This window comes from Hemiscyllium ocellatum, chromosome 16 (assembly GCF_020745735.1).
Source record: "Hemiscyllium ocellatum isolate sHemOce1 chromosome 16, sHemOce1.pat.X.cur, whole genome shotgun sequence".
Taxonomy (NCBI): Eukaryota; Metazoa; Chordata; class Chondrichthyes; order Orectolobiformes; family Hemiscylliidae; genus Hemiscyllium; species Hemiscyllium ocellatum.
The window spans coordinates 67,469,170-67,493,281 of NC_083416.1; the positions used below are offsets into that span (position 1 = coordinate 67,469,170).

At 41.9% G+C, this 24,112-nt stretch overlaps 1 protein-coding gene across 2 annotated transcripts in view; it reads right to left on the minus strand.

Annotated features, from left to right (window-relative positions):
* Positions 1-1,089: 1,089 nt before the first annotated feature.
* LOC132823459 (E3 ubiquitin-protein ligase SH3RF2-like) overlaps positions 1,090-24,112 on the minus strand; it is a 79,615-nt gene continuing 56,592 nt past the window's right edge. For both annotated transcript variants that reach the window (XM_060837346.1, XM_060837345.1), the window contains exons 8-11: positions 23,060-23,256; positions 17,172-17,521; positions 14,688-15,031; positions 1,090-11,322 (exon numbers count right to left, since the gene is read on the minus strand). In XM_060837346.1, coding sequence (XP_060693329.1) covers positions 11,151-11,322; positions 14,688-15,031; positions 17,172-17,521; positions 23,060-23,256 — 1,063 coding nt within the window. In that variant the 3' untranslated portion in view covers positions 1,090-11,150. The remainder of the gene's footprint in view (positions 11,323-14,687; positions 15,032-17,171; positions 17,522-23,059; positions 23,257-24,112) is intronic.

Here is a 24,112-nt window from a genome sequence, read left to right on the forward strand (position 1 = left end):
GGTGACCTGAGATCACCAAAATGAGACTCTGCCTTTTAACCTTCCCTCTATTGTACTGGGATGTTTCAAAACTGTTAATGGACACATCCCTCACACAATTCAGTTCAGATCGTAAACTGATTAGAGTAAATGAAAGACATCCTTGCATTTGTGTAGCACTTTAACACTTTACTGGAATAAAAACCTCAGAATGCTTTTCATGATATATTCCTCTTGAGCCACTGTCATGCAAACAAATGTTGTTCTGTTTCACAAAACAATTAGACAAATGCTTAGCTAATGTACATTTTTCCAAAGGAGACTGCTACTCTCCTTCCAGTTGCGCAATGGAAAGTTTAATGATGACTACAGACATGCATTCAGTATTGCAAAAGTGTCCGCCTTTGACAATTAACTCAAGTCCTAGTATGATATTCAAGCCCGTCTATGGCTGCATGTGTTATAACTCTTAACAGACAAACAGGGTAGTATGATACTCCTCAGTACCTTTTAGTTATGCATCTCACTATTACTTCCTTGTATGTTTGTAAATTCAAACAGATACTTCAGGATAAAACTTGTGACTCTAAGTGCTCTGCTCCAGAATGTTTGGGACCAAGCCACTTCTGGATTTCAGAATTTCCTGGATAGTGCAAAGATGTTAAAATGCAACACATGTGTGTGAACTGGAAATGACTAGATGTCGATATTTACCTGAAACACAAATTAGTGTCAAAGAAGAAAGTAATATTGTGGGGAGGGTGTAGCACAGTGGTAATACCTACAAACCAGTAATCCAGAGCCTCAGACTAATGATCAAGGCATGAGTTCAAATCCCACCAGCATAGATGGTCAAATTTGAATTTGATAAAATGTGGTATTTATAAAAGTGAGTCTAATGGAGAATGTTTGACCATTGTCAGTCATCTTTTTTTTAAAAAAGCCCTCTACTTCCCTAAAGGACATTAGTGAAGCAAACTCTTATCGTTACCTAGGCAAAAGTGAGGACTGCAAATGCTGGAAATCAGAGTCTAGATTAGAGTGGTGCTGGAAAAGCACAGCAGGTCGGCAGCATCCGAGGAGCAGGAAAATCGACATTTCGGGCCCGAAACATCGATTTTCCTGCTCCTCGGATGCTACCTGACCTGCTGAGCTTTTCCAGCACCACTCTTATCCTTACCTGTCTGCCTTACATGTGACTCCAGATCCACAGCAATGTGCTTGATTCTAAACTACTCTGTGAAATGGCCTAGATAACCATTCAGGTCAAGGGCAACTCGGAATGCGCAACAAATTCTGGCCTTTTCAGTGACGCCTACATCCCATACCAAAATGAAAAAGTAGTAAAAGTGATTTTACTTATCCAAGTACCAATTCTCTTTCTTTATTATGCCTTCTCGATTTGTTGCAGGTCCCAAAACATCAAATGGCAATTTGGTGAATTGTTCAGGTCTACTCACTCAAAAGAAAACCCGTCTCGGCAACTAGTGTTTCTGAACAATAGACTTGGACAGGTTCCAATGTAATTAGCTTTTTATATGAATGCAGTCATCTAGAAGTTATGTGGTACTAATAATCATGTGGAATCAACCCAATAAAAATATCCATTTGCGTAGCAAAAATATTGATATGGTAGAACATTGTGCGAATGTTATTTTAAATGAAAGGGAAGTGGTGAGTAACTAGCACTAGTATGTACTGCAATTTATCTACAGTCACCTTATCAGTCACCGTATCAGATTAAGCTCATTGTTGCAAATTCTGGGCACGAGTCTTATGGTAAGAGTTTGATCTCTGCATTATAACAGCAAAGATTCATTCAAGCAGGGAACAAGTTTACACTTGTAATGGCAGTAACACAGATCCATTTCATGGTCTGCATCAGAGCACCTGATTCAATTATAAGTTGCAGAAGTTAGGACAAAATCCCTTGGGCTTTCTGTTCCCAGCTTTAAAGTCAAATTCAAGAATTTGATACATACTCCATCTCAGTCACTCATATAACCAACATTAATGTTTTCTTCTCTTAAGTAAATGTGTCCTCAAGTTTGCAATGTAGAACTGAAAATTATCAGAAAGAAACAAAGTTGATTGACACGAATGACCAATTACTTTCTTGTCAAATTTGACTTGTTCACAAAGTAATAATCAATAATGATATCTAAAGCGGAAACATATAAGTGTGACCTCATGCCCAATATTTAACACCATCTCTCTTCTGACCCCAAATCTAAACATTTGCTGTTAAATTCAGACTAATTTGTTAGGTTTCAGTTGGAGCAGCTGTCGCAGCATTGCAATTGGCTTAGTTCATGGCAACATAATCAAAGTATTGTAAAGAAATGGATTTTATCCAGTTTTTACATAGACTGAGCACTGTGGGGTGAAAACTTATGAATGCCTGATCAAGGTCATAATCAGAATAAAAATACGCAACTTGGTCCTTCAGACCTACTACATCACTATCATGGTAACCTGATTGGTTTGATTTTTTTGTGGGAAATGGACAATATTTGTTAGGCCAGCATTTCTTGGTCATCCCTAGAAGCATTTGGAAGGTAGTGATGAGCTTCCTTATTGAACTGCTGCAGTCATGGGGCTGGAAGGACACCCACAGGGCTGTTAGGGAGTGTGTTTCAGAATTTTGCTCAGTGACAGTAAAGGAAAGGTAATACAGTTCTAAGTCAGGATGTTGTGTGACTTGAAGAGGATATTGCAGACAGGTAGAGGTCCCCCACATCTGGTTCATTTGTCCTTGTAGATGGTAGAGGCCATGGGTTTGGAAGGTGGTCTAAAAGAAACATTGGTGAGTTACTATGGGGCATCTTTCAGATGAGATTTACTGTTGCCACTGTGTGTCAATGGTGAGGTGTAATTTGTGATTCAAGCAGTTTGCTTTTATTGTGGAGGGTGTGGATTTTCTTGGTTGTTATTGAAGCCTTATCCATCCAGGCAAATGAAGAGTATTCCATCAGAATCCTGACTGGTGCCTTGTAGGTGATTTATAGACATTGGGGGAATGCTAATTGAGTTCTTCACCACAACATTCCTAGCCTCTGACCTGCTGTTTTGGGCATGATACTTATATGGCTGGTTCAGCTCAGTTTCTTGTTAATGCTAATTCCAGGATGCTGGTAGTAGGTGATTTAGGTAATGAATTGGATATTATGGGGAAATGGTTAGATTCTTTCATTAGCTAGCACGTGAGGCAGAAACGTTACTTGACAATTATCAGGTCAAGCATAGATGCTGTCCAGGAAATGGTTATGGACTGGTTCGGTATCTGGAGGAGTCATGAACAGTCCTGAACGTTATGCAATTATCAGTGAAATTCCCATTTCTGAAGTTATAATGGAGGGAAGCTCATTGAGAATGTAGCTGAAGATAGAAGGAGCCTACTGAGATGATTGTCATCCAACAGCCCCAACCATCCTCATTTTGGGTGTGATTCTAATCAGCATGGAGTGTTTTCACTGATTCCTACTGACCGTAGATTTGCTAGTGCCCCTGGCAAGTTCAATCAAGTGCGGTCTTGATATCAGTGTGACACTCTCACCTCACCTCGAGAGTTCAATGTTTTTGTCCATGTTTGGACCAAGGCTGTAATGATCAAGTCACAGATGGCACTGGCAAAACCCAGACTAGAGTCTTACACTTTGGCAAAAAGAATAAAAGCATAGACTACTTTCTAAATGGTGAGAAAATTAGTAAAGCCAAAATACAAAGGGATCTGGGAGTGCTAGTCGAGGATTCTCTAAAGGTAAACATGCAGGTTGAGACCGTGATTAAGAAAGCGAATGCAATGTTGTCTCTTATCTCAAGAGGGTTGGAATATAAAAGCAGAGATGTGCTACTGAGACTTTATAAAGCTCTGGTTAGGCCCCATTTGGAGTACTGCGTCCAGTTTTGGTCCCCACACCTCAGGAAGGACATACTGGCACTGGAACGTGTCCAGCGGAGATTCACACGGATGATCCCTGGAATGGCAGGTCTAACATATGAGGAACGGCTGAGGATCCTGGGATTATATTCATTGGAGTTTAGAAGATTTAGGGGAGACTTAATAGAGACGTACAAGATAATACATGGCTTGGAAAGGGTGGACGCTAGACAATTGTTTCCATTAGGCGAGGAGACTAGGACCCGTGGACACAGCCTTAGAATTAGAGGGAGTCAATTCAGAGCAGAAATGCAGAGACATTTCTTCAGCCAGAGGGTGGTGGGCCTGTGGAATTCATTGCCGCAGAGTGCAGTGGAGGCCGGGATGCTTAATGTCTTCAAGGCCGAGATTGATAGATTCTTGTTGTCTCGAGGAATTAAGGGCTACAGGGAGAACGCTGGTAAGTGGAGTTGAAATGCCCATCAGCCATGATTGAATGGCAGAGTGGACTCGATGGGCCGAATGGCCTTACTTCCACTCCTATGTCTTATGGTCTTATAGAGTCAGAGAGATGCAGAGCACGGAAACAGACCCTTCAGTCCAATTCGTCCACAGTGACCAGATATCCCAACCTAATCTAGTCCCACCTGCCAGCACCCGGCCCACATTCCTCCAAACCCTTCATATTCATATACCAATCCAGATGCCTTTTAAATGTTGCAATTGTACCAGCCTCCACCACTTCCTCTGGCAGCTCATTCCATACATGTACCACCCTCTGTGTGAAAACGTTGCCCAGTAGGACTCTTATATCTTTCCCCTCTCACCCTAAACCTATGCCCTCTAGTCTGGCCTTCCCCAATACAGGGAAAATACTTTGTCTATTTATCCTTTCCATGCCCCTCATGATTTTACAAACCTACGTAAGGTCACCCTTCAGCCTCCGCCACTCCATGGAAAACAGCCCCAGCCTATTCAACCACTACCTATAACTCAAATCCTCCAACCCTAGCAACATCCTCGTAAATCTTTTCTGAACGCTTTCAAGTTTCACAATACCCTTCTGACAGGAAGGAGACCAGAATTGCATGCAATATTTCAACAGTGGCCTAACCAATGTCCTGTACAGCCACAACATGACCTCCCTACTCCTGTACTCAATCCTCTGATCAATAAAGGAAAGCATACTAAACGCCTTCTCCACTTTCAAGGAGCTATGAACCTGCATTCCAAGGTCTCTTTGTTCAGCAACACTCCCTCGGACCCTACCATTAAGTGTATAAGTCCTGCTAAGATTTGCTTTCCCAAAATGCAGCACTTCACATTTATACAAATTAATCTCCATCTGCCACTTCTCAGCCCATTGGCCCATCTGATCAAGATCCCATTGTAATCTGAGGTAGCCTTCTTCGCTGTCCACTACACCTCCAATTTTGGCATCATCTGCAATCTTACTAACTATACCTCCTATGCTCACATCCAAATCATTTATATAAATGATGAAAAGAAGTGCACTCAGCACCAATCCTTGTGGCACTCCACTGGTCACATGCCTCCAGTCTGAAAAACAACCCTCCATCACCACCCTCTACCTTCTACCTTTGAAGCAGTTCTGTACCACGGGGCTAGTTCTCCCTGTATTCCATGAGATCTAACCTTGTTAACCATGGGGAACCTTGTCAAATGTCTTACTGAAGTCAACGGAAATCATGTCTACCGCTCTGCCCTCATCGGTCCTCTTCGTTACTCTTTCAAAAAAACTCAATCAAATTTGTGAGACATGATTTCCCACGCACAAAGCCATGTTGACTATCCCTAATCAGTCCTTGCCTTTTCAAATACATGTACACCCTGTCCCCCGGGATTCCCTCCAATAACTTGCCCACACCGAGGTCAGGCTCACTGGTCTATAGTTCCCTGGCTTGTCCTTAGCACGTTTCTTAAATAGTGGCACCACATTAGCCAACCTCCAGTCTTCCAGCTCCTCACCTGTGACTATCAATGATACAAATATTTCAGCAAGTGGCCCAGCAATCACTTCCCTAGATTCCCACAGATCTCTAGGGTACACCTGATCCTGGGAATTTATCTGCTCTTATGCGTTTCAATATCAGTGACTAGTTATTCCCTTGCTAGTGCCACTTAATAGCACTGTCAATGATCTCTTCTATTATTTTGCTGAAGATCAAGACCGAAAGGGCAGAATTTGTCCTGCTTTTTATGGACTGGCTTCCGTGGGTATGTTTTCAAATTGATAGACGGATGTCAGTACTGTAACTGTAGTGAAACAATTTAACTGGGAATGCAGCAGATTTTGTGCACAGGTCTTCAGTACTATTGCTGGAATGTTGTCAGGCCCATAATTTTTGCCCATAGCCAATGCCACAGGGTCATAGAGGACTACAGCACAGAAAAGGCTCTTTGGCCCATCAAATCTGTACCAGTCCAAAACAATAACTTAAACAATTCTCATCCTATTTTCCAGCACTCAGGCCATACACTTGTATGCCTGTGAATGGGAAGTGAATTAAATTGATTGAAGACTGGTTTCTGTAATGCTGAGGCTCTCAGGTGGACGCTCAGGGGGATCATCCTCTCAACACTGCTGGCTAAAGGTGGATACAAATAATTCAGCCTTGACTCTTGTACTAACGTGCTGGGATGCCCCACTGTTGAAAATGGGAATATCTGTCAAGTCTCCTCCTCCTGTTAAAAACTGAACAAACTGTAGATGCTGTAAATCAGAAATGAAAACAGAAGTTAATGGAAAAGCCTCAGCAGGTGTGGCAGCATCTGTGAAGAGAAATCAAAATTGATGTTTCAGGTTCGGTTCTGAGCAAGGGTCACCGGACCCTAAATGTTAACTCTGATTTCTCTTCATAGATGCTGCCAGACCTGCTGAGCTTTTCCAGCAACTTCTGCTCCTGTCTCCTCCTGCTCCTGTTCATTGCTTAGTTTTCACCACCATTCAGGACTGCGTATGGCAGGACTGTGGAGCTAAGATCTAATACATTGGTCATGGAATCGCTTAGCCTTTTCTATTGCATACTCCTTTCATTGTTTGATTTGCAAGTACTCCTGTGTTGTAGTTTCACTAGGTTGACACCTTATCTTTAGATAGGCTGGTGCTGCTCCTGACATGTTCTCCTGCACTTTTGAGCTGGGGTTGATCTCCCAATTTGATGGTAATGATAGAGCAAGTGAATATATTGGACCATGAGGTTATGGTCTAATGGCCAATTTTCAGTTGCTACAAGTTTCTGAAGTAAGCATTGTGGTATTGAGCCACACGAGGAGCGTATCCTCAATATGATGAACAGCTTGGCCAGGCGCATGTGGCCTTTATTATTGCCTGTCCTCCAACAGCTTTGACTCCCTTGTATATCAAACATTTGTCTAACCCAGCCCGGCATTAACGGCCCTGCCTCCTCTGCTCTCCATGGGAGATAATTCCAAAGACTGACAATTCTCCGATAAGAACTTCCCCTTTAACATCTCTCACGTGAAATGAGCAGATGTTGAATTATTAGGTTGGAACACATTTCATATGCCTGATGCAGTCACTGAAGCCTTTTACATTCATAAACATAGAGCTTAATATTTACTTGAGGCTCCCCTTGTGAAATTAGGCAATGGGTGAATGGAAGAGGAGCAGGGAAGACTCTTCTCAGTGGCTGTTATTCTTAAACAAACTAATTAAAAATAATGTTACAAAGCCAAAGTCTTTGCAGTTCCACAATACTCTCTAGATCTGCCTTCCAGTCACTATTAAACGATGCATGCCACCTGTGATGGTGTGAGAGGCCTCAAGAGCTTAATCAAATAATATTAACGAGGCCGATAATATAACTTTAGACAGAGGTTAGGTCTTCACAATCCATAGTGGAGGGTGTTTCAGACCCTGCTGCTTCAAAACTCCAACAATGGGAAGTGATTACAGATTTCCAAAGCATTCATCTACATTTTGTTCACAACGGTTACACGTTCCTCATAGTATCTCTGTCAAACATTCCTGATTTTTCATATTCTGCAGCTCACTCCTTTATTCAGTGTGCCAATTTGGATTAGACCCAATTTCTACTTCAAATTGTTACAAAGTTTCTTTTGTATCAAGCACTGTACTTACTTTTTATGGTGAAAGAAAAGATCACCATTACACTGACATTTTTAAAAGCTTTAGTCAGGGCAAAAATATATGGGAACAATCCGCTTCCTTTAAGTGACCAGACTGAAATGTTATTAGAAAGTAATTATTCATCAACCACAAAAGTCTCAGTCTTCAATAAGCGGTAATGCTGTGATCAGACTGCATATCCATCATTTTACATATTAACAGAACTTAATATGGGAAAAGAAGTATACACAACCCATCAAAGCTTCCTCTCTGTGACACTCTCTTATTTTAAAGTCCCAATCCTCACTGGAATATTCTGTCATAACATAACAGGACAGCACAGCAGCTAGGGTGGCACGGTGGCCTCACAGCACTAGGGACCCGGGTTCGATCCCAGCCTCAGATGACTGTTTGTGTGGAGTTTGCACATTCTCCTTGTGTTTGTGTGGGTTTCCTCCCACAGTCCAAAGATGTGCAGTTTAGGTGAATTAGCCACGCTAAAGTATCCATAGTGCTCAGGGATATGTCAGTTAGATGCATTAGTCAGGAGTAAATATAAAGTAATAGGGTAGGGGAATGGGTCTGGGTGGGTTACTCTTCGGAGGGTCAGTGTGGACTTGTTGGGCCAAACAGCCTGTTTCTACACTATGAACAATAAGAAAGCACAGAATGAGAGAAATTAAAACAATCAATGAAACTCATTCTCTCATCACTTTGGATGCACTTTTTTGCTTTTATCACCAGCAGATAAACAAGTCACCCAATTTTCTTGTATAAAAAAATTGTAAAGCTCAGAGATGAAAGGTCAAATAACCCCTACTATTTTAAATCCATTCACTTACCCCAACCATTCAATCTTCAAAAAAAGGTTTCCATAAAGTTTTCCTCTTCCACCAACATAAACAGAACAAAACTCCCTACCAGTGATCTACCATTGTTGACGAACTGGCCTCCTTATCATGGTCCTGATGAAGTAGAAATAACGTGCTCCACAAGACTTTCACACATCTTTTGCTTTACATATTCTCACAGTCTCCATCCTTTTTCAAATCGGGTCTTTATACAACTACTTTCTGAAGTCCATTCTTTGAGACGAGAACAGTTTTAGCTGGCTTTTTATTCCACAAAGGTTCCTCCAAATTTCAAATCAAACTTGGGGCATGCCTGGTATTTATTTGCATTGCTATAGAAATAGGAAGATGTTCTCAGTACCGCACGGCTCATGTCTAATTTCTCCAAAGCATCTCTGTCTCATATGGGGTTGAAGCCAACGGGTTGGGAAGTGTTTAACATATGATCTAGAAAGTTTCACAACTGTATGGGGTTGGAAAGATGGACCTGCTTCTAATTTCTATATGTTCACCACCACCAGAATCGGTCTAACCTCAACAACATTGATCACTGCCTACATTGCTGGACACAATTTCCAACCCCTCCCTGCTACCTAACTTTGGATACAGCATGTACTATCTACAGCATGAACTCTGCCAATTTACCAAGTTGCTAACATCTCAGCACCCCTACAAGCCTTTACTACCATGAAGAACAAGGAAAATAGTGTTGAGGGAACACAATTACCTTCCAGCCAACACCATTCTGAGCTCAGACATATATTGTTTGTTCATTGTCACTGGACCAATATCTATGAATTCTCTGCTTAACACCATTTTAGAGCATTTTCATCACAAGGATTGCAGAGGTTCAAGAAGTCAGCCCAACACCATCTTCTAAGCCCATCCTGAGGACTGATAATGAACACCAGAGATTCCCACATCCACTTGTCTCCAAACCTGATGTTTGTTCACAAGACTCTGGTTGCATTACTGGTGGCTACCTGAAAGAGGGAGGAGGGAAGCCACAGCATGTAAATTGCATGGTTGGTTTAGATCAGTTTGTCAGCCAGGATCGATTTGCTGTCAGCAAGAGATCGCATTTTAGTTTCAAAGCTGGCACTTATGCATTTGTTCAATCTGAGAAAAATTGCACAGGTTTGAAAGTGCGAAGTACTCTCCCACATCCCCATAACCAATTCACTCCCAGAATTTTTCAGACATACGTAACATCAAACACAGTTGTGACACAAATAGTGGAAAGTACAATGGATGACATAACTTCTATCATCTGAGTATCATTAGAATGCAGTGAGAAATATAAACATTCATCCCAACTGGGATTGAAAGGCTATAAAACAGGGCAGAGGAAATTAGAAAAAGAAATCCCACACATCATTTCTACCAAATTAAAATTAAATACGATTAATCTTTATATTTTCAGCCTGTGTAATTGTCCCCTATCAACCTATCTGATTAATGCAATTTAAAATGATCATTTATTTTAATATCAAAAATGCCTACGATCCATTTTTCAAGTGCTAATTTTACTTTAATGACCTTGGATGATCATTTCTGAGCTTCTTCCAAAGCAATGGAGATAATAATCTCATGGGATTCCCATCCATTCAGAATGAAATGGTCAATCCAATCAGTCAGGTAAAGTTAATATATTTAGTGTAACCTTTCTTTGATGGAACATTACCAAAAATAGTGCAAATGAAAAGTGACCAAAATTAAACATTGTAAAACCAAAGCCAAAGACTACATTTCTTCTAAAAACATTGTCATCGATGTCACTCCCAGCCCGTCTCCTGTGATCACAGCTGTATCATACCCTTTTTGATAACAGTCCAACACAACATCACAAGCTTATTCTATCTGGATAGATCTTTATAACTTGCTTTTAGCTGACTCGTATTTAATACATGTCTTCCAGACTGAATCTTATAAAGAGGATTATTTTACTGTCTGGCTTTGTCCTGCTACATACAGATAAACCATCTGACTGGATTAGTATGTGCTCTCCAATATATTTAGCTGAACTCACTAGGAATTGGCATATTCTGATTGAAAGGGCACTATTTGAGAGGCAGTGTGGGTGGGAGAGTTCCTTGTGATAATATTCCGTGCATAATTGGAAAAAAAATCAGGTTGTTTCACTTCCAAGCTGCCTACAAATGTAGAAATGCTTCAGATTATTAACCATTTTTTAACTGTAGTATGGGCAAAATCTCATATTGATAACATCACCACAGATGGAATATTACACACAGTGTTCACAGGACAATGGTTATTGGGAAGTATTTGCCATTTCACATCTTCAATCTAATTTCAGATTTCAGTCTCACTGTAAGCTTTCAACAAAGCTTCCTGGAAAAAGGCCAGTCTTCCCACTTTCTGTGTGCGTTCCCTGGAACCAGCCATCCTGGTGTTTCCTGTGCACCAATACAATGTCACCTTGCTCCAGGCCAAGCTCAGCATCACCTTGAGCTGGATACGAAAGGACTGCCCGACATCTGTGGGTACAAGAAGCATCCATATTATTCACTGAAATGTATATGTGTGAGTTTAAACAGTGTTTAACACATGGGTATAGTGTTAATGGACATGGCTTTAAACATGGTGTGGCTGTGAATGGGAGAGAAAGGAACGGGTGTTGTGGAGGGGGGGATATGTAGAGTCTCCTTTCTTTACTCCTTGCCATCCTCACTCCCTTTTGATTGTCCTCACTACCACACATCCTCAGACCCTGCCTCGCTTTCCTCACACCCCTTCCCCACTAGCTTTACTCCTGCCCTTTCTGTCCTCACTCACCCCCAGCCCCCTGCTAAACATTGCATTTTTTTTCTGCCTACGCGCAGTTCCTTTATGCATAAAGCCGTTGGAATTCTACGTAATGACGAAGCATTTCTGATTACGTGCATCTGCAGCTGCAAATGATGCTTAGTGTCAGAAAACACTCCGGTTTAAACCTTAACCTGTTTAGATACACAGTGTGAGTTTTATCAGTGCATTGTGCTTATGGGTGTATTGTTCTTATGAGTGTATTGTTAATGAACATTACCTTTGTTATAATGAGGACAGGACATGTACTATATACATTATAGAAATGAGTCAAATGGCTCAATAAAAAAACCCATGTTGGCCTTTGTATTCCTTACAAACCCCTTCCCATATTCTTTATCTAAATTTAGCATTGCAGCCCAGATGCTTGTCGGCCCTCCTCTTAAAATGTAACCATCATATGCTCTTCCAAACTTGTTTTGCCAGTGAGTTCATGGTGAATTTAATACTTGTGGAGATTAAGCTTTTCTGAATTCCCAATTGGAAATTCTTGGAGGGTATTTTGGAAATATATAATATGACAAGCAGAGTCAGCATGGCTTCACAAAGGGGAAATCATGCCTGAGACCTATGCAAGAATTCTTTGAGGGGACAAGCAGGATAGATGAAGGGGAAGCAGTTGAATGTAATATATTTGAATTTTCAGAAGGCATTTGATAAGGTACTACGCATTACGTTACTGAATAAGGTAAGGGCCCATTGTGTTGGCAATAATAGCATTGGTCAAGGATTGACTAACTAACACAAGGCAGAGAGTTGGGATAAGGGGGCATTTTAGGGATGGCAAACTGTGATTAGTGGAGTACCACAGGGATCAGTGCTGGGCCTGCAATTACTTACAACATGCATCACTGATTAGAATGAGGAAAGTGAATGTGCTCCTGCCAAGTTTGCAAATGACACAAAAACAGGTGGGAAGGCAAGTGGTAAGAATGTCACAAAAGTCCACGTGGGGATAGAGACTGGTTAAGTGAGTGGGAAAGGCTTGGCAGATAGAATGTAATATGGGGAAATGTGAGATTATGTGCTTTGGCAGAAAAGATAGAGGTTCTGAATATTATTTAAATTGAGGAAGACTGCAGAAAGCTATAGAACAGAGGGATTTGGGAATATTCATACATGAATTACACAAAGCTAGCATCCAAGATCGACAGGAATTAAGGAAGGTAAATGTGGCCCCTTTATTTCAAATACTTTTAAAGGATAAAAGAACAGGAAATATTGGTATTCAGTATCTACCATAAATCACAGAAGGAAATTATGGATAAGCAACAAACATGCCTGATGAAAGAATTTTAAAAATGCACATTCTGCAAGCAAAACAGCATATTAACCTTTATTTCAAGGTTTTGAGTACAGAAGTAAGGAGGTCTTGCTGCAATTATACACAGCTTTGGTGAGATTACACCTGGACTACTGGGTAACGTTTTGATCCCTGGCACCATTATTAATACAAGCTTTTTTTATTTCACCAACTGAATTTCAAGCTCCCTAAATAGACTGAGCTGAATTTATGACTCCAGGTAATTAGTTCGGAATAATTAGTACACAAAACATTGGCAATAATAAAATAAAAATACAAAGATACAAAAAGGGAAGAAGGTGAAGCAAAGTGATACTTTATAAAAGGAGAGTTGGGAATATATTCAAGAGTGAAATAGTTTCCTAGTGTCTTAGCATATTAAGCACTTTTGGACACTTACTGTTTGCTCCAAATACATTACGTGCATATAAAACCTTGGCTCACTATTGGGTGGGTTTGTTATCTGTGTTTATCCATGAGACGCTGTCAAGTTCATGTAGAGTATCGATTGTGTAATCGCTCAAGAGACTCTTGTTTTAATGTTTGGTTCTGCAATACATATCAGTTGAGCTACAGTGCTGCCATGAATCCTCATTTATTACTGAGTCTAAAGACTTATTTATTTTACAGTCGTGGAGAATGAACTACTGCTGAGACTTAAAGAGACACTTGCAGTATCCAACATTAACCCTTTCAGAACTATTACCTTATACCACAGTAGTTATGGGGAATGATGGCTTTCTTATATAAAAGAATGAGGTCAATAGTCCATGTTGTGGAGGAGTCAGTGTTGGACTGGGGTGGACAAAGTTAAAAATCAAACAACACCAGATTATAGTCCAACAGGTTTATCTGGAAGCACTACCCTTCAGAGCGCTGCTCCTTCATCAGGTGGAAGCATTCCAAAAGCTAGTGCTTCCAAATAAACCTGTTAGATAATAACCTGGTGTTGTGTGACTTTTAGCTTTGTAAATAGTCCAAATGTTTTCTTTTATCTGCACTTTGTGATCTCTGTGACACCATACAATAAGGAAAGTAGTTCCATGATGCTATGTTTCTGGTGGGAAACTTCAACTTCTGACAGTGTATATTAAACAGTCTGTGTACAGCCCATGAGTTTTTTTTATCTGACTGACTTTTAAAAGTCTGAATTGTACTGATTTCAGCACAGGATATCTCAATGTGGCATTGACAATGGGTGAGGCACCTGACTAGTAAAAACCATTCATGAAATAATCCTTTAGAAGTGCTTTCGTGATATATAAAATGCTCGTGGGAGGTTCTATTTTGATTTGTTTGTTCACAGGACATGGGTGTTGTTGGTGAGGTCAACATTTATTGTCCATTACTGGAGCTTTTTAATGACTACAAAGGCTGGTAGAGAAGGGCATAACTGATGGCCTTGAGATAAGATCAGCATCTTTCTGTCACTTACAGATAAATTATAGGATCACAAGAAGGGACCAAAGATAAAGAGTTTGTCACTTTGCCTCTCAAACTTGTTCCAGTATTTGATTAGAGAACTCAGTTCCATTTACCCATCTTGATCCCATTTCTTTTGCTAGCCTTACCTAATAAATAATCCATCTGCCCCAGGAGTTAAAGCTCCAATAATCCCTGCATATCTATAGCCTCTTTGGGAGGGAATTCCATATGTCTACAACATTTGTGCAATGAACATGATTCATGCTACACCTCTTCTTTAATAGCAGCCATTGCTAGAAGGGTTGTTACCTATTAAAGCACATTGAACGATTTTGCAAGGTCTTCGGACATCCTTCAGAAACAGGGCTATGCACCGGTGATGGAGGGATGCAGCGATAACATGAATCCCAGGAGCCTGTTTTTCTGTGGGCTGTCTGAACCTCCTCATCACTCCCTATTGGGCATGACCCAGCCCTAATGTGAGAGACAACAGGGACAGGAGGACTACTGGTTTCCTGTAAAACTGATTGTGCAGTGGCCTGTTCTGGCTTGAACGAGATTGGAGTTGGGCTGCACACTGAGGTGAGCTGGAACTTAGGCCTTGTAGAAGATGCAGCACAGTGAGGTGGAAACGTTCCGAGACTGGGCTGGGTCTGAAAAAGGAACATTAAAGTTAGTTTACCGTGAAATGTCCTCATTCGTCCTTGTCACATGGAGTGGAAGAGACTTTGGAACAGTCATGCAGCATTTTGTAAAACAAAGTTCAAGACAAGGTTTGAAATTTGTCAAATGCTTTCTGATAAATATTTTACTTCTTTGCTGCACAGTTTCACTCCTTTTAACACCATTGACAGATTAATTCGCAAACAAATCAACTAACTGGAGACTTGTGTAACCTAAAAGAATTGGTTCAAAGGTATCAGTAGAGTCAATGGGATGAGATGCCTAAAAGAATTGGTTCAAAGGTATCAGTAGAGTCAATGGGATGAGATGCCTATTAGATCCCTTAAATAATGTGCGTTGTTATCAAAACTAAAATGAGAGAGTGAGACAGTGCTTCATGGAATTGTCACAGAATTCTCACTTAATGTCCAAATTACACTAGCATCCTTTTCCTTCTCCCTTGTGTATTTCTCATTCAGGTCTCCTATGTCCAATGCTTCCTGCTCTTGTAGTTATCTACAGCTTGAAATGCTGTTCATACATTTCTTTCTCCCTTTGTATAGCCATGGACGTTGTGAATGTCCCATTCTTCTTTTACTTGTATTACATTTAGACATGATAACCTAAGCTCACATTCACTGTTTTGATTGTCTCACCAAAGACACATACACCAAACACCACCAACATTATCAGCAAGGACAATGTTGTCAAGCTAACAGACCTATGCCTTACCAGCCACTTCATTTTCAATAAGAAAACCCACAGACAAACTAACGGAACATTGGATCTCTGATATCAGGGTTCTTAGCAGACGCAGTAATGCAGAGACTCGAACAAACAGCTCTGCCAACCATCCAACCCAAACTTTGGGTCCACTACGTGGATGAAACCCTTGTCATTACTAAACAAAACAAATTAGAGAAACTTTCAAGACTATCAATAATATCCTTACTGGCATAAAGTTCACTAAAGAGGAGGAAAACAATAACAAACTGCCATTCCTAGATATCACACTAGAGCCAATCGGGAACTTAAACCAGCATCTACAGGAAAACAACTCATACAAACCAAATACTGAACTGGAGAAGCAATTATACTAACACCCACAAATGAAGCTGCATTAGAACATTATTTCAATGAGCCACCACACACTGCAACACAGAGGAACTATGAAGAACAGAGGAAAATCACCTATACAGTGTATCCAAAAAGAACGGGTACCTAATGATTACAGTCTGCCGATTTCTCAGCAACAAGCCCAAACAAGCAGACAAAACATGTCCAGAAACCCTAACCACTCTCCCCCACATCAAAGACATCTCAAAAATGACTGCCAGACCACTCAGCCCCCTTGGCATCATGGTGGCCCACAAACCCACCGACACACTAAAACTGCAGCTAATGAACTTGAAAGACCCCGTACAGATAACAAGCAAAACTAATGTCATTTACAAAATACCTTACAAGAACTGTAACAAACACTACATTGGACAAACAGACAGAAAACTAGCCTCCAGGATACATGAACATCAACTAGCCACAAAAAGATACGATACACTCTCTTTAGTATCTTTACATACAGATGAGGAAGGACACCACTTCGACTGGGACAACACATTCATCCTAGGACAAGTCAAACAGAGACATGCACAAGAATTCCTAGAAGCATGGCATTCCAACTGGAACTCTATTAAAAAACACACCAACTTGGACCCCTGAGAAAAAGAAAAGGAAATGACGTCACCACAGGAAATAACATCACCGACCCTAGGAAATCTAAACACATAAACAGAAAGCGGGTCACTGACACCAATGTTTCATCGTAGGCTCACTGATGATGTTACCTAGTATGGTGACGAAATGTCTGAAAACGAACCTTCCATCTCAGCGAGCAAACCTACATCCAAAACCTTAACCTGAGCTACAAATCTTCTCAAAACTCTATAACCTTTCCTTCATCACATCTATTTCATTACATTATCTTTCAAACATGATTTAAATTCCAATTCCTTGTCTTTAAAAAGGCTACTCTAAATTTGCACTTTGTTGCCCATCTCCTCCCTGAAACATAGCTGAGTCAATTTCCTGCTTCTCATGTCTCTATATTTTGAGTAGATGAATAAGACCCACCTTGTGCACACGACTTCTGTCCTCAGCCTTGCAGTGCGATGGTGTAGGATCTGACATTGGTACACATCCCTGGTCCACAGTTGTACAATTTGAAGCTTCATCATCTTGCATTGCTGATGGTTTTCTGTTGTGACATATTATAGGAGCAGTGTTGGCAATGGGCCTGTTGGACAGGTTAGATCTGCCTGCTCCAAGAAGGCCGTGGCAATGGGCAGCATGGATAGTGACTGGGTGCAGAAACTGATGAGATGCAAAGGGTTGGGCTTGAATGACAACAGCTGGAACACATCGGCTACTTGTGCTTTGAGACTGTACTGGGGGAACTGCAACTATTGGTCGATGTACATTAACTAAAAAAGCAAAGAAACATATTGATTGTGTTAGCTTTAAATTTTCTGCCCAAACTACTGTGCAATCAAATTTATTATTCCAAACAAGTTTATTTGCACTGAAAAAAGTAAAGGAAGAACTTGCATTTCTATAATACCTTTCATGGCCTCAGAATATCCTACAAGGAAGAATTATAGAAGTGTAGTCAATGTGGTAATATAGAGAAATAAAGCAACCAATTTTCACACAACAATGCCCTACCAAATAACTAACAGATAATTGGCTTTAATGGTGCTAGTTTAGGAATAAATATTGGCCCAAAACATTAAGAGACCACCTTGCTGTTGTTCAGTTAGTACCAGTCATCTGAGAGATAGAATAGGTCTTAGTCTCATACAGTTCCCATATCAAATGGTCGTCCTAAATTGGAAAACTGAATCTTCAAAAGTGGCTACATTTAACCGGGGTCCAGCTCCTAATTTCTTCACATTATGAGCTTCATCACCAATACCACTCCTTTAAACTAGCCCCCTCTCATCTATCTTTGTTTGCTTCCTGCCAACCAATTCTCTTTCCATGTCAGTACTCCACTTTCAGTCCTGTGCAGAGTATCGTGCATGCCCAGCTCAGATTTCTTGCCACTTTGAGTGGGATTGAAATAGCATTGGGAGGCTTGTTAGTTACCATGCACAGATCATGTGCAAGACAACACAGCAAGCTGAAAGAATGCTAGGAAATTGAATAGAATGATTTTCCAGGCTTATATTCAGCCTATTCTCTGATCAGACCATTCTTTATGTGCTTAGACAAACGGCGAAGTATAGAAACTGGTACTCTAAGAGAGGAGAGCCTGAGAGAGACTATAGAGGTAGTGCCTCCCACTTGCTCTCCTCCTCTAACCTAATAATAAGACCCGTTGTGGTAAGAAGGTAAGTGCTGCATTTTGCTTGTTCTAGTGTTTAGACCTAGTTTTTTTTTAAAAGGTTACTTTTAGCGGGATGGCAGTGAAGGCAGTGCAATGTTCCTCTTGCAACATGTTTGAGGTGAGGGATGCCATGGTTGTCCCTGCTGATTACACTTCCAGGAAGTGCACCGATCTCCAGCTCCTCCAAGACCATGTTAGGGAACTGGAGCCGGAGTTGGATGAACTTAGGATCACTCGGGAGACAGAGGGGGTCATAGATCGGAGCTTTAGGGAAGTAGTAACCCCAAAGATTGCAGACAGATGGGTGACAGTGCGGGGGACTGGGAGGAAGCAGCCAGTACAGGGACCGCCTGCGGCCGTTCCCCTCAAGAACAAGTATACCGTTTTGGATACTTGTGGGGGGGACGACTTACCAGGGGTAAGCAATGGGGTTCAGGCCTCTGGCATGGAGCCTATCCCCATTGCTCAGAAGAGAAGGGTGGAGAAGAGCAGAGCAATAGTTATTGGAGACTCGATAGTTTGGGGCACAGATAGGTGGTTTTGTGGGGGCGAGAGAGACTCATGTTTGGTATGTTGCCTCCCAGGTGCAAGGGTATGTGATGTCTCTGATTGTGTTTTCCGGGTCCTTAAGGGGGAGGGGGAGCAGCCCGAAGTCGTGGTCCACATTGGCACCAACGACATAGGTAGGAAGAAGGATGAGGATGTGAGGCAGGCTTTCAGGGAGCTAGGTTGGAAGCTCAGAGTTAGAACAAACGGAGTTGTTGTCTCTGGTTTGTTACCCGTGCCACGTGATAGAGAGTCGAGGAATAGGGAGAGAGAGCAGTTAAATACGTGGTTACAGGGATGTTGCAGGAGGGAGGGATTCTGGCTTCTGTATAACTGGGGTTCTTTCTGGGGAAGGTGGGACCCCTATAAACAGGATGGTCTACACCTGAACATGAGGGGCACCAGTATCCTTGGGGGGAGGTTTGCTAGTGCTCTTTGGGGAGATTTAAACTAACTCTGCAGGGGCATGGGAACCTAGACTATAGCTTTAGGGTGCAGGATCTGGAGTGTAGGGAGGTTAGGAACATGGCATCAATCTCGAAGGAGGATGCCTGTAAACAGGAAGGTGGCTTGAAGTATGTATACTTCAATGCAAGAAGTATACGAAATAAGGTAGGTGAACTTGCAGCGTGGGTTGGTACCTGGGATTTCGATGTTGTGGCTATTACGGAGACATGGGTAGAACAGAGACAGGATTGGCTGTTGCAGGTTCCAGGGTTTAAATGTTTTAGTAGGGTCAGAAGTGGGGTAAAAGAGGGGGAGATGTGGCATTGCTTGTCAAAGATAGTATTACAGCGGTGGAAAGGACGATGGATGAAAACTCGCCATCTGAGGTAGTTTGGGCTGAGGTTAGAAATAGGAAATGTGAGGTCACCCTGTTAGGAGCTTTCTACAGGCCTCCTAATAGTCCTAGAGACGTAGAAGAAAGGATTGCGAGGATGATTCAGGAGAAGAGTGAAAGTAATAGGGTGGTTGTTATGGGGGACTTTAACTTTCCAGATATTGACTGGGAAAGCTATAGCTCGAGTACGTTAGATGGGTCGGTGTTTGTCCAATGTGTGCAGGAGGGTTTCCTGACACAATATGTAGACAGGCCAACAATAGGTGAGGCCCTACTGGATTTGGTTCTGGGTAACGGACCAGGCCAGGTGTTAGAATTGGAGGTAGGTGAGCACTTTGGGGGACAGTGACCACAATTCGGTGACTTTTACTCTAGTGATGGAGAGGGATCAGTGTGCACTATAGGGCAAGAGTTATAGCTGGGGGCAGGGAAATTATGATGCAGTGAGGCATGACTTAGGATGCGTGGCTTGGAAAAGTAGGCTTCAAGGGAAGGGTGCAATCGATATATGGAGCTTGTTCAAGGAGCAACTATTGAGTGTCCTTGATAAGTATGTACCTGTCAGGCAGGGAGGAAATGGTCGTGTGAGGGAGCCGTGGTTTAATAAGGAATTGGAATCCCTTGTTAAAGGGAAGAGGGCGGCATATGTAAAGATGAGGTGTGAAGGTTCAAGTGGGGCGATTGAGAGTTATAAGGTAGCCAAGAAGGATCTAAAGAGAGAGCTAAGAGCAGCAAGGAGGGGACATGAAAAGTCCTTGGTTGGTAGGATTAGGGAAAACCCAAAGGCTTTCTATAGGTATGTCAGGAATAAAAGAATGACTAGGGTAGGAATAGGTCCAGTCAAGTATAGTAGTGGGAAGTTTCGTGTGGAGGCTGAAGAAATTAGGGAGACACTGAATGAATACTTTTCGTCAGTATTCACTCAGGAACAGGACATTGTTGCCGATGTGAATATTGAGTCACAATTAGTTAGAATGGATGGCTTTGAGGTATGTAGGGAAGAGGTGTTGGAAATTCTGGAAAGGGTGAAAATAGATAAGTCCCCTGGGCCTAATGGCATTTATCCTAGGATTCTCTGTGAAGCAAGGGAGGAGATTGCAGAGCCATTGGCCTTGATTTTTATGTCCTCATTGTCTACAGGAATAGTGCCAGAAGACTGGAGGAGAGCAAATGTGGTTCCCTTGTTCAAGAAGGGGAGTAGGGATAACCCTAGCAACTATAGACCTGTGAGTCTCACTTCTGTTGTGGGCAAAGTCTTAGAGAGAATTGTAAGGGATAGGATTTATGAATGTCAGGATAGGAATAATGTGATCAAGGATAGTCAGCATTGTTTTGTGAAGGGCAGGTCGTGCCTCACAAACCTTATTGAATTCTTTGAGAAGGTGACTAAGGAGGTGGACAATGGTTAAGGCGTTAGATGTGGTGTATATGGATTTTAGTAAGGCATTTGATAAGGTTCCCCATGTTAGGCTACTGCAAAAAATACGGAGATATGGCATTGAGGGTGAATTGGAGGTTTGGATTAGGAATTGGCTGGCTGGAAGAAGACAGAGGGTAGTAGTTGATGGTAAAGGTTCATCTTGGAGTGCAGTTACCAGCGGTGTTCCGCAAGGATCTGTTTTGGGACCATTGCTGTTTGTCATTTTTATAAATGACCCGGAGGAGGGGCTAGAAGGTTGGGTGAGCAAGTTTGTGGATGATACGAAAGTCAGGGGAGTTGTTGACAGTGAGGAAGGATGTGGCAGGTTACAACGGGATCTAGATAAGCTGCAGAGCTGGGCAGAAAGGTGGCAAATGGCGTTCAATGTAGGTAAGTGTGAAGTGATTCACTTTGGTAAGAGAACAAGAAGATGAGGTACTGGGCTAATGGTCAGATACTTGGTTGTGTGGATGAGCAGAGAGATCTTGGTGTCCATGTACACAGATCTCTGAAAGTTTCCACCCAGGTAAATAGTGCTGTGAAGAAGGCATATGACGTACTGGCTTTTATTGGTAGTAGAAATGAGTTCCGGAGTCCTGAGGTCATGTTGCAGTTGTATAAGGCTCTGGTGCGGCCGCATCTGGAGTATTGTGTGCAGTTTTGGTCGCCATACTATAGGAAGGATGTGGAGGCACTTGAATGGATGCAGAGGAGGTTTACCAGGATGTTGTCTGGTATGGTAGGAAGATCGTATGAGGAAAGGCTGATGCACTTGGGGCTGTTTTCATTGGAGAAAAGAAGGTTTAGGGGTGACTTGATAGAGGTGTACAAGATGATTAGGGGTTTAGATAGGGTTGCCAAGAGAACCTTTTTCCACGCATTGAGTCAGATAATACGAGGGGGCATAGCTTTAAATTAAGGGGTGGTAGGTATAGGACAGATGTTAGGGTAGATTCTTTACTCAGCGAGTCGTGAGTTCATGGAATGCCCTGCCAGTAACAGTGGTGGACTCTCCCTCTTTATGGGCATTTAAACGGGCATTGGATAGACATATGGAGGATAGTGGGCTAGTGTAGGTTAGGTAGGCTTGGGTCAGCGCAACATCGAGGGCTGAAGGACCTGTACTGCGCTGTATTTTTCTATGTTCTATATTCTATAGAGCATTCTGGGTAAAAAAAAAGACATCTATTTATATGCCAGTGATGTTTTTCATGATAGCCACGAAGCACTTTACAGTTAACAAAGTTCATTTGAAGTGAAGACGCATAGGAAATATGGGAGACAGTTTTCACACAGCAAGGTCTTACAAACAGCCATTTGACAATCACCAGACAGTTTTACTGATATTGGGTTGACAGATTAGTCCAGGATACTGGGTATTAATTAGAAACTAATTATTGTGACATGAAAGCTGCAACTTGGCTTGTGCAACTGTACAAATAGCTTTACCCTTCCCAGACTTGCATAATATTACCAAGCCTGCAATTATCATTGCATGGGCCCATTTCAAAACCTGTACTTTGTAAAGGCAAGCCAATCTAAACAGGTGGAATTGTTGAATCTGTTGCTACTTAATAAAACATCTCAGCAATCCACTTTTTGCATACTTTGTATTCTGCTACGTTTCCTCTTCTTCTGACACAATGAGGGAGAAAGCCAAGAAGAAAGTATCGGAGAAAAATGTATGACCGCAAAAATGTTTGGTTGTGATTTGCATAGACTGCAGCCCTGGATCAAATTTCAGCCAGAGCAGGTGGAGGCTGCAGCTGCATTCAACACATTCTTTCAGTATTAGACTCCTCTGTACAATAAATTAATCAACTTACCCCTGTAACTAGACCCAGGGATATGTCTTGCTATTGTCGCCCCTGACGGAACAGGTGGTGATGTCACAGCAACTTGCCTGCTGCTGGGGCTTGCCTGCTGGTTTAAACTGGCCTCACTTGCAGTTCCTTTTTCTTGAGCGTTTGCCGATGCCAACAGACCATCCGAACCTCTCTGATCTGGGAGTCTGCAAGTATTCCTACAACACAATCACACATTCTTAAATTGGTCCCACTGAAAACTCAGTGATTTTGATACTGAAACCATTCATACTCCCCACATTTGACGAGAAGGGTTTGGTGCTTAATATGGAAGACATGTCTATAACAAGCCAGCTGCAAGGCCAATATTTACCTCATGGTGGTGGGCAGGACACTTCATTAATAAATAATTAAATTGGTTTTCTATAATTCATTTGGAAGCCTGATTTAAAATTGACTGATTGCAAGAGGTTGTGAAATCTGACCTGGAAAGGATATGAAAACTATGGGTGCCATAAGCAAATCTTCTTTTTAGTAACTCCATTTGGCCACAGAAGGAACAGGAGTACAAGTCTAGTCTCTCTCTCTCGCTTTCTGCCTCACTGAGATTAGATTCCATACAGTGTGGAAACAGGCTCTTCGGCCCCAACTAGTCCACACCGACCCTCTGAAGATTAATGCACCCAGATCCATTTCCCTCTGACTAATGCACCTAAACACTGTGAGCAATTTAGCATGGCCAATTCACCTGACCATCTTTGGACTTTGGGAGGAAACTGGAGCACCTGGAGGAAACCCACGCAGACACAGGGAGAACGTGCGAACTCCACACAGACATTCGCCCAAAGCTGGAATCGAACCTGCGACCCTGGTGCTGTGAGGCAGCAGTGCTAACCACTGACCTGCTCCAGCTTCTGATTGCTGAGGTAAACTCTCATGGTTGCCCAGCTGTTGCTTAACTCTCTTGTTGCTGTTTTACCCTCCCTGCTATTGACTCAGTCTGTCTATTTGGCTGGTTGCAAGGCCAGAAACAGATTGTAGAAGTGATAGTGACAATCTGTTGTGACCTTTCCT